At 39.3% G+C, this 12205-nt stretch overlaps 1 protein-coding gene across 3 annotated transcripts in view; it reads left to right on the forward strand.

The window, feature by feature from the left end:
• Nucleotides 1-12205, forward strand: part of LOC108677852 (WASH complex subunit 1) — a 43208-nt gene that overhangs the window by 24580 nt on the left and 6423 nt on the right. For 2 of the 3 annotated variants that reach the window (XR_007156613.1, XM_018166150.2), the window contains exons 2-4: nucleotides 7023-7114; nucleotides 7350-7487; nucleotides 11957-12123. Coding sequence is in view for 2 of the 3 variants with exons in the window: in XM_018166150.2 (XP_018021639.1) it covers nucleotides 7023-7114; nucleotides 7350-7487; nucleotides 11957-12123 (397 nt within the window). In the remaining variant the exon portion in view is untranslated. The remainder of the gene's footprint in view (nucleotides 1-7022; nucleotides 7115-7349; nucleotides 7488-11956; nucleotides 12124-12205) is intronic. The other variant, XM_018166151.2, reaches the window with a different exon arrangement.

Below are 12205 nucleotides of genomic sequence, written 5' to 3' on the forward strand. Positions count from 1 at the left end.
CAGACAACCAAGACCCCGAAAATCACCTTCACTAACTTTGCCAAAGCCGACTGGGAAAAATACACTGCCGACACCGAGGCCGCCTTTGAAAACTCCGTCTTCCCTGCCAACTTATCCACAGCCAAACATCAGTTTCGTAAAATTTTTAATCAGCGCAAGCAACCGTAACATTCCTTCAGGCCGTCACATTTGTTCCAAGCCGGGCCTTTCCAAAGACATCATCAACCTCACCCAACAGCGAGACATCCTCCGTGCCGCCAACCCCACTTCCGACGATGTAGCGGCCCTCACTGCCCGTATCCACCAGCTCACCAACGACAACAAAAAAGCCTGCTGGAAACAATACCTCTCTACCTTTAACCGCCACACCAACGTGAACCGCCTCTGGTCAACAATAAAGGCCCTGGCCGGCAAACCTAAAAACTACCCCAATATCGCCATCAACTTCAATGAGAGGCCCATCAATAACACCAAAAAGCTTGCTGATCGCTTCAACAGTCTCTTCACGGCTGTCACTCAACACAGGTCTAATAAACTAAATAGAATCACAACCCGGAAGTCAAAGAACCTCGACCTATCGGACAGTCTCTCCTTCTCATCGGCACAAGTGGCCAACGCAATCAAACAATCCCGTCCCTCCAAGGCTACTGGACCAGATAAACTAACCATCTTTCACCTCAAATATCTTGGACCACTCGGAATTGCTTACTTGACACGCCTTTTCAATGAGTCCCTACGCACATGCCGAATTCCCGACATTTACAAATCCACCAAAGTCATACCGCTGCTCAAACCCGGCAAACCGGACGACGCTAAATCCTACCGACCAATCTCCCTGCTTTGCCCCGCCATCAAAGTACTAGAAAGATGTTTGCTACCCATTATCACCCAACACCTGCCCCTAGTTGATCACCAACATGGATTCCGGCCCGGATATTCGACCACGTCTGCACTCACTCTTCTCACTACAGACATCATCTACGGTCTAAACCAAAAGACGCCCGCCCACCGAACCATCATTGCCGCACTGGACCTCACTAAGGCCTTCGACACCGTCAACCACCGGATACTGATCGACGACCTTCTTGCCTCCCCACTACCCGGATCTATCACCCGCTGGATCTCCAACTACCTACACGGCCGTTCTGCCTCAATGGAATTCCGGCATCAAAACTCTAAACAGCGATTAATCCACACAGGTGTTCCACAGGGCTCTGTCCTGTCTCCTGCCCTCTTCAATTACTATGTCTCCAAGGCACCCCAACCACCACCCAACATCAAGATCATCTCCTACGCTGACGATTTCACAATCTACAGCACTGGTCCCGATGCCGACATTCTCACTCAGCAACTCAACGACTACCTCCCCCATTTCTGCAACTTTTTCGCTATCCGCAACCTGGAAATTTCTGCCAGCAAATCAACAGTCACCCTCATTACACCGCACACAGCCCTGTACAATCACCACCCTCAAGTCAAGATCAACAATCAACTACTTCCGCTAGAACACAACCCAAAAATCCTTGGCTTAACCTTCGACACCATGCTCACCTTTACCGTCCACCACAGAACTACGGCAGCAAGAGCCTCAAAACGCAACAACATACTATAATAGAAAGCACTCTCAGGCACTTCCTTTGGACAAGACAAGGAAACCCTACTACAAACATACAAAGCCATCGGTCGCCCAATAATTGAGTACGCCAGCCCAGCCTGGTCTCCTGTCACCTCTCCTACCAACATCACCCGCCTCCAAACAGTTCAAAATTCTGCTCAAAATTCTGAGAACCATAACCGGTTGCCACAACACAACTGCCGAACAACATCTTCACTCCGAATGTCAAATGCTCACTGTTCAACAACACACGGACCTCCTCTCAGCCCAGTACCTTCTGCGGAGTCACCTCCCTCAACACGCCTGCCACCAAATCACAAGACCGCACCCCCAACCCCGCAACATCAAAGATACTTTTTTCACCAAATACATAAATGCCGTTCAACCTTCACTTCCAGCCACTATTAACAGTGCCACCCTCAAAGCAGCTAGCAGCACTCTCCATTCCAACGCTTCCCGAGCTGCCATCGACTTGTACCACCCACAAGTTCTGCTCAACGGCTGGCCTCCTCCACTCCCGGCAATAGATAGATCTGAACAAACACTTCAAAGATCCGCAAGACGAACGCTGGCACAGCTTCGCTCCGGCCATTGCATACTTCTGAACAGCTACAAAAGCAGAATTCATAACAACATCAATAACCTATGCAACTACTGCCACCTCTCCCCAGATGATGTACCCCACCTCTTCAACTGCCCCAACAATCCAACTCCACTCAGCACCATAGACCTTTGGAGGGACCCAGCTGCGGTCGTGCGTTGGCTCCAGCCACGGCTGGATCAATGACGCCGGGATCGGGCGCAGGGCAACAACAACCCCGTCAGGGCTGACATTGGGTGGTCTAATTTACCCCATTTGGGGGCGGTGCCCCCTATTTGCAAACTATGACACTTTCCTAAAATTTGTCATTTGCATATGTAACTAGAAGAGTTCTACTACAATGCATCAAAACCTGGAGTTATTTAACCAAAAAATAAAAAAATTGGAGGGGGTACTCTGACAGGCTTTAAATAATAGCTTTTTTTCGTGGGTCACATTTTTAATTTTTTAACCTATTAGATATGCAAACTTTTCAAATCTTTCTATTGTGTTATGTAGCCTCAGTATTAGGCCTTTAATGCCCATTGACAAAATTTTTCTATGTCAAATAGTTTTTGAGTTGTGGGGGTTTTTGTTAAAAAAACGAAAAGTGGTCTAAGTTACCCCGCCGGTCTAAGTTACCCCATTTTACGGTACAGAAAACAAGCACCAATTTCAATGTCTAATCCTAGTCCGCAATACCGGAATTGAAGGTGGCGGGTGTTGATAATGGGCACATATGAACGAGTCCTCTACTAACACTATCTGCCAATAATTAAATCACTACAATCACATCACTTGTTGGTCGCACAACTGGTTAACTAAATAACTGGTGGTCTGAAAGTCAAAGCCCCATTATACTTGAAAGAGTCGACATTAGGGCAGATATTCCTAGTAACTTGCAAATACAGCAATCCCTTGATTAATGCGGTTAATAAATCCCCGAGTTTTACCGTGTTATGCAAAACTGCGCTAATCAAACTTAAGAATATATGGGAATAATTATAATGAATCCTCAAAAATAGCAAAGTTACATAATAATTTTTTCCCACTAAAATTCATCAGATTTTTTTTCTAACTAATAGGGGAAATAAATAAGAGAAATGCAAATGAATTAACGTATTGTTTCCCATGCGTATTGTTGACTCGGGAAACCCTAGGTCTTCACCGATCTTCGTTTTTGTTTCACCATTATCAAAACACTTAATTATTTTAAGCTTAGTCTCCAAAGTGATATTTTTACGTTTAAGCATTCCCTTTTTGTCCATAATTATGACGGTAATTTATCAAGGAAAATTATGTAGTTTGATAAAAGTGAGCAGTAGATATGGCAGCGATCTTGACCAGTTGAAGGCTAACGAGTAACTAGAGCACCGGCATGGCGCACTTACCGGCGAACGTTGCCGAACTCGACCATTCGAGTTATGAACGAGACGAGGCGCGGTTAAACCGACTCTGTGGTCAGCACAAGTGCCTACGGAAGGGGACCTTATTTAAAGAATTATTGGCTGAAATTCATAAAGTAACAACATTTGGCAAATTTTTCCAAAAGTCGTAACAAAAGTAACAACATAAGATCTAATAAGCAAAAAGTAACACTTTTGTTACAAACGTAACACCTCTGGCTAGAGGCGGGAAAACGATGCATTGTGAAAAAAAGTCGCGCTAATCAAAACTGGCACCACGTAGATTAAGGGTAGGTCGCAAATTTTTTTTCCGCATTAATCAAAACCGCGGTAGGTATTCAAAACCGTGCTAATCAAGAGATTGCTGTATTGGTTTAAAACCAGCGTATCCAAATGAAATGGCTAAAGACTTGCTCATGAACAGGACTAATATGCAGCTAACTCAGTTAATTAAGTAATGATAACAAAGCCTAGGTTGACTTTTAAACAATGAGCTTCAGCAAGGCGATCTTCAAGGAGCTGCAGTTTGGAAGATGAGAAGACTCAGTACAGGAAGGTCAGGACTGGGCCAGTCTGGGCTCTAGGTCTCCTCAACAGCGTGCCAGCTGGGTCCCACACCGACTGCTCCTATCAAGTTAATAAAATAACGGGACTAGAGTCTATGGTCTTAGAGTGCAGTTCAAGGGGATGTGTACCTCAAATCAGGAGTATTTTTGTTTGGATTTAAACAAGCAATAATGCATAAATCAGCAACAACACAGGACAAATGTCCAAGCAACATAGCAAGACAAGAAAAGAAAATACAGTATGGCAAGGCAAACACGTGATATGAGATCTAATAGTTGTAATGATTCAAATTCAATGTGAAAGCAATCAGGTAAGTGAATAAAGCAATTCAAAACAAGAACAAGGTGACATTAAACAGGTAACAAAGTAATAAGCAAGCTTTATTGCAGTAAATTAAGTGCATGAGATTGAAAAGGAGAGATATATTACCGTCAACCGGGGCTACTCGGGACGATTTCGAACGTTTTTCATTCATAACTTCTTATCATGAAACATTTCATAAACAAGTTTAGGCTCTGATCTAAGCTCTTTGCAAGGGCTATCGCATGGCTTCTCCAAAAAAATTCCATGTGCTATTTGTAAGGTGCTGGAAGCAAAAAAAGTGTCCCGAGTAGCCCCGTCGAACGGGGCTACTTGGGACACTTGGAATTAAACTTAATTTTAAACAATTTGAAGCATGCAGAGTGTACTCACCCATTACTGACAGTACTCTGAATTCCTCATCTTTCATTGTAGATGATGTAGAGGTAGAATAAATGACATTTTCTGTGATTTCTACTTGGTTTTTCCTTTATTGATATAATATTACCATATACATTAATTACTGTATTATTGATGCGATATTACCGTATCCATGAACATGCCATTGAGCATTTACAACAACCTTGTCTGCTGCAAGCTTTGTATCAGCAGCCTTATAGCATTTTTTCTGTACCTTCAACCGGGCTACTCGGAACTGGCGGGGCTACTCCGGACAGTCCTCCGACACGGCGTAAAACTGTTATAGTAGCAAAACGAATTGGAATATTGCAAAACTAAATATAGTGGCATAAAAGTCAACATTTTTCCTATCTATGTAGTATAAAGGAAGTCAAAAAATACTACATTTACTAGCTTTGAAAAATTCCTGAATAAAATGGTGAAAAGTTACTTCTGCTAAGGTCTGTAGCCAAAAAAATATTTGGCGTATTAAAAAATTTCACTTACATAAAAGATGCACCCAGGTGTCGGCTTGAAAACGTAATTGACGGGATTGTCCTGACTCATACAAAAAAAAATGACGGCCATTTCTGCACGGCGGGACTACTCTGGACACCCCCCCAGGCTATTTGGGACACCCCCAAAAATGCATTTACAGTAGAACCTCAGTAAGCAAAGGGTCCAGTTAAGAAAAAAATGGATTAAAAACAAAGTATTGATTACATTTACCTCGCTCGGCAGAAAAAATTTCACTTATCAGAAAATTAGTGCATCATCGGTCATCACAAAATTGTACATAGAATGCTATATATATAATTGTGCACCAGGAATCGTAGAATGAAAAGTAATTGACCTAAACTATGATTTATTTCTCCAAAATATATGATGGTTGTCACTAAAACATTCCTTTCTGTTTCAGGTATGTTTTTCACAATCTTTTTTTTTCTAGTAAATTCACTTTACCCAATTAAAATGGCGCATAAACGAATACTATTATGCTTGCCATGTCCGTCTGTCTGTCTGTCTGTCTGTCCATCTGTCCATTTGTCTGGGACCTCAAGTTTTCGTTGACGAGAAAATGCGCTCTCTGTCAGTCACTGCAGTGAGTACTGAGTTATATTTTTTATAGTAAATTCACTCAACCCAATTAAAATGGTGTGAAATTACAAGCTGTCCTGTGAGCTTACAGATACAGAAAAAATTCTATAAGGCTGCTGATATGAAGCTTACAGTGGACAAGGTTGTTGTAAATGCTCAATGGCATGTTCATGGATACGGTAATATCACATCAATAAAACAGTAATATTGCATCAATAATACGGTACCGTCAACTGGGGTGACTTTGGCTGCGTTTTTTATTTTGTTTTGCAAACAAAAGCAGGGTCATAAACGATGGCCAAAGTCACTCTGGCGTTGATGACCTTGTTTACAACCCTGGCGTTTATGACCCCGGCGTTTAGGACCCCATTTTTGTTTGCAAAACTAAATCAAAAACGCAGCCAAAGTCACCCCAGTTGACGGTAATTAATGTTTATGGTAATATCATCAATAAAGGAAAAACAAGTAAAAATCAATGAAAATGTCATTTGTTCTACCTCTACATCATCTACAATGAAAGAAGAGGACTTCAGAGTACTGTTAATAATTGAGTACACTCAGCATGCTTCAAATATTTTAGAATGAAGTTTTATTCCCAGTGTCCCGAGTAGCCCCGTTCGACGGGGCTACTCGGGGCTACATAGGTTTTCTTTAAAAATTAGCCAGAAATTCAATATTTGCAGAAGAGGGTTGAAATAAACACTGAAATGACAAGAAATGATTGCTCTAACATATTCTTTTGTCAAATTAAATTTAGTGCAATTAGAATGCACACCATGCGCTGGTCCTTTCTTACCTCATGAAGGCTGCGATCCTGTCTTACCCCATTTGACTATACCTAGTGCAATATCTGGCTGATTTAGTTTTTACATATGCTAGAATCTCAGCATATATTTGCAACTAGTAAACCTGCAGCAGCCACTTTGCTAGCATAAGAAATGCTAACGTCTCTCAGGAGCATATAAAATAGTTCATTCTAAGCTACGTCATTCCTATTTTAAGACTTGTTTGGATAAATAGTTTTACAATTTATCAGTTTTCTCTGATATCTTTACAGAGTCGACAAAACGGGTGGATGACCTGAAGCGGCGCTCTGCTATAGCTCAAGCAAAAGTAGATCATCTCAGAGGGACAGATAAAGCAACTCAGGTGCTTGCCCTCATTTATTGTAAATTTTTATCTTTAAATTACCTTTAGCAACAAATATAGGTACTATTGTGATATGTTGTGATTATGAATGACTTGTGCAGTTAATGGAATGGGTTGTTCCTAACTTGAATTCTGAAATTTTGTTAAAATTCTATTTTACTATAAATAATGAATGATTTTTTTAGCAAAAAGTGGTTGTATTATTGTTAGTAAAATAGTATCCTTATAATTTCAGGTTTTTTCTAGTAGCATTTATCCTGGTCATGCCCAAGCTTGCTACTACTCTCCTCTCTTCTCTGATGATATCGTGTCTACCACCAAATGCACCAGCACAAAACATGCAGCTCACCAGTTTTCTACTGATGCCATACAGGTCAGATTTCTATTTTAAAGGGGATCAGTTTGAAGAGTGAACTTTGAATTTCTTGGAACAACAGTTCTGCGCAGCTTCTAGATATGTTATAATTCAGGGTTGGTGATTTTTTTTATTTTTTAAAGAAATAAAAAATCAATGATTTTTTTATTTTTTCATCTTTTGTCTTTTTGAAATGTCATTTTTTATTTTGCAATTAGCCTACTAATAATAACAGTATATGGATGGCTAACAAGGGCAGTTATTGCCTTCAAGAATGGCCAAGGTGGTGTTTACCACTTTGGGACTTTTGGGTAAACAATTATTGATAAGGCTATTAATTAACTTTGTAAAGTTTGTATGGAGCAAGGTAATGAGCTACATATTGACTATTTAACTGGCTTCAATATACAAAAACACTTTAGGAATGCAGATCTTCTGAACATTGAAGAATCACACAATAGATTGGTAGCTGATAGCACAGTGCACAACAATATCAATAGATCTACTAGTTTCATGTCCTATAAATCTACCAGACTCTACCCTCTAAACACACCAACTAGTAGTGTCTGAGTGACTGACTGCACTGTTCCCATTTGATTCAGACCATCGAACAAATACTAAACATAAACTGAACGAAAACGAAACAAACCTCAAAGGACTTGAAACTAGAAATCTGAGAAAAGTTAACACTGTTTGAGATAAACATGTGCACAATTTAAACATTTTATTTCCATTCACTGCATTTAATTATTTTATATATAGTTTTATGATTGTAATTGTTTTGTTTTTAGGTTCAAATTCACATATATAAAAATTGAAATTGAATATTTTAATTAAAATACTCATATTAGGGTGGAAAATCTTTCTAAATGCCTAAAAGCTCAATACAATCTCAACCTCTCAATATTAAAGCTAGCTAACACATGTAAATTGTATAATGTAATTAATATATAACAAATAGTCAAATAGTTAGTTAAAGACTACTTAGAGCCTTAGCTTAGAATTAGCTAAGCTGCTAGCTATGTACAATGTATTGCAACACTTGATGCCTCTGTACCAAAAACATACAATTTATTGGAATGTAATATACACTAAAGGCAACAGGTTTATATTCCAATTTGTCATAGTACATTTATACTAAACCATGGATAACAATACCTCAAAATAAATCAAAGACTGCCACTCAATATATTTAAATATATAAAAAATAAAAAAATTTTAAATTGAAAAAATTTAAGAAAATCATTATTTTCTATGAAAAATTACATGATATACAGTAAAATGGGGTAACTTAGACCACTTTTTTTTTATAAATGATGCCATTTTTTTACTAGCTAAATTAAACTTGAATTGAAACATGCAAAATACAGGTCTATACTCTAGCTTCACTCANCGTGCTCAAACTCATGGAGAGGAGCTCGCTTAAAGCTGGATTGCCTGATCCTGGACACTGCTTTAGGTTTGGGGTGGGTGCAATGCATATTTTTTTCTAACTCAAACCTGCAATTCAGACGGTTTTTTTTATTTGTATACTTTACAAAGGCTTTTTATTCCAAACTGTTCATTTGACAATTCCGTCGGTGTTCGTGGTGTACTGAAGCGGCCGTCCAGCGTCAGAAAGAAAAACTGAACTGCTACGTCCGACAAAAAATTAAAGATACGGGAGGCCCGAGGCCGTATAATCAAAAATAGTTACAAGCATTGAACAACGTCAGCCAATTATTAACTTCTTGGCACCCTAAAGCCAAAGATCTCAGACGAAAAATCGACCGCCACGTGTACTTAGACCGCTACGTGTATTTAGACCGCTTCGTATATTTAGACCGCTACGTGTACTTAGGCCGCTACGTGTACTTAGACCGCTATGTGTACTTAGACCGCTTCGTATATTTAGACCACTACGTGTACTTAGGCCGCTACGTGTACTTGAGCAAATTCTGATAGTATTCCGCCTCAATGATGCATTTTTTTTGTCAGGTGGAGGACAAGTTTGTGTGCAGTGCGAGCGGTTGCGTGCGGTACGTTGAACGGAGCGACCTGTACCTGCCTCTGCCGGTGCCGCTGGAGGCCGCGACCAACAAGCTGCAGGTTCAGGAATACAACCAACGCAAACTAGACGCCGAGAAACTTGGCAACAGATTGTACGTTGCATATTATTATTGTCTCGTGTTTTAAGATTATTGGTAGTCATAGGACGTTTCTGATTTTATTTATGTACTATGATATCAACCGTAATAAAAATGTTCTGGAATGAAGTTAGAGATTGCTTGAGAGTTAAGCTATATTCTTTGTGACAATGTCTGAAATTGTTCGCCCATGATAAAATTGTTTTTGAATAAAATAGAAAAGTTCATCGTCCAAAGCACGGAATGATTGTGCTTTCATCAAAGAATCTACTTGTAAAACACTTTGTTGATGATTCTAATTGTTTGCAGCACCGAAGATCTGTCTCTTATACACATCTAGATGTGTATAAGAGGCCGGTCTAAGTTACCCCATTTTACGGTAATCAGTTTGATTTAATCATTGCCAACCCTGATGTATATAGATATAGGTACTTATATAGTTTGATTAAAGACCAGAGCATGCTTTTTATTAAGGCCTATAATTTTGCAAGTTACTTCTCCTGTATACCAGACCTCTAAAGAACTGGATGCTATAATTTAGCCATATATCCCTAAGAAATACTCTTTGAAATCTAGAAATGACTTCTTGGAAATTATTCATGCCTTGCACCCTTCTGGCCTGCTAGCTTTGCTGGATGTTACTAGTTTGTTCACTAATGTACCAGCGGAAGAAACATTAGAAATTATCATGAAGCATGTGTAGTTGCACAAAACCCTTCAAGCCCCACCAATACCAAAAAAAATCTTAATTGACTTTCTTTGCCTCTGTACATCAGAATCTCCCTTCTGGACTCCTGATAACAAAATTTACCGGCAAATTATTGGCATTGCCATGGGATACCCTCTGGGACCAACTTTTGCAGAATTCTATAGGTGTGAACTGGAAAATCAAGTGTTCTCCAATACACAGATCAAGCCTGAGCTGTACTGCAGATAAATAGATGACATTTTTGTTGTCATTCAAGACAAAAAACACTTGATTGAACTGCAAAGAGCTTTGGAACATGAATCAGTCTTGAAGTTTACCCATGAAATTGGACAAAATATCAAATTGCCATTCCTAGATATATTATTGCAAATTGAAGATAATTCCTTTTTCACTAGTGTTTACCAAAAACCTACCAATGTTGGGAAAGCGCTTGACAAAAAAAAATGAATGCCCTCAGTTCTATAAAATCAGCACAGTGCACGCCCTCATACAAAGAGCATTCAAGACCAAGACCTGCACATCTGAGAGTGATTTGAAAACTGAACTCGGATCGTGTAAATAAATTCTAGTAAACATTGGGTTTTCATATAGAACAGTTGACACTGAAATATCAAATTACTGATCAACAGGAAACTGAACCAACAATGAAGCAATACCTAATGGAACCCCCACAGCGGTCTTCTACCAAAACCAGATGAACAGAGGCTACAGAGTGAGTGGATGAACAAGTCCTACAGTCAATCATCCATGATAATATCAAGAGCACAACAGCTAATGAAAATATAAAACTTCTGAGCTACTACAAAAATAAGAAAATTAAAAACCTCGTAATGAATAATAATCCCTGTAAAGAATCTGGACTGCTTCAAGAAACTAATGTTGTTCATAAATTCTCATGTAATAAAGGAGGTTGTAGATTTTTTCCAAGTATAAACTACTGCATCGGTCTTACTAGCACGACCATAAACCACTGACTCGCATGCCACCAACAATCTGGAGGACCTAAGAACCACATGCGGGAGGCTCACAATGAGACCATCACCCGAGCGACATTGGAGGCCTTAGTTTTGCAGTGCCCAGACACATCGAGACTGGCAATAGCTGAGGCCCTCATTATCAAGAGCCAGTCTCCAGTTATCAACCTCCAAACTACAGGATTTGTCTGGATGCTGAAATTATTTTCAGAGTAATTTTAAGCTTAGATTTCAAATTGTATCCACAGTACATACCCTTGATTTGTACTACTGTCATTTCCAAAGTTCAATTTCAAGTGTTGCAAAACCTTCACCTGCTTGATAATGAAAATAGTATTTTTTGAAACGTTGTATTCCATTAAAATGTCATTTAGTAACCTGCTTTTGATCTCATGGTGTCAGCAAGAAATTTTGTTTGACTTATTGAGAAAACAAATAAAAGGATTATTAATAAAAAGCATGCTCTGGTCTTTACTCAAACTTGCATAAAAGAAAAACTTCTGCCAAACTACACCAATATGTATATAGGTACATATATACCGTATTCATTTGGTATATGTAATTGTGTGTTTACAATAAAATACAATAAAATGATTATTTTTCAGTTATTTCTCAGTTTTAAATATTGGTTCAATTATAATTGTTGCTTTATTAAACACGCTTCTTGTTTTATTACAGCAGGACCATGGAGAATTCTTCCATGTCAGGAGCAGTGGAGCAAAGCTTGACATGTTTGGGCAACCTGTGACAGCCGCCATGCCGGGCAAAGTTGGACATGTGAAGACCTTACCAGCTCATGTCAACTCAGTTACTTCGCTGCTTCTTTTTGGAACTTCTACAAACCTGTATGTTGTGATATTGAATTTCTATGTTCTTTCATATTGCTTTGTTGAATTTACACACATGCACTATTGTTGATTTTTTCAT

Source organism: Hyalella azteca, unplaced genomic scaffold (assembly GCF_000764305.2).
Source record: "Hyalella azteca isolate HAZT.00-mixed unplaced genomic scaffold, Hazt_2.0.2 contig4008, whole genome shotgun sequence".
NCBI classification, from domain to species: domain Eukaryota; kingdom Metazoa; phylum Arthropoda; class Malacostraca; order Amphipoda; family Hyalellidae; genus Hyalella; species Hyalella azteca.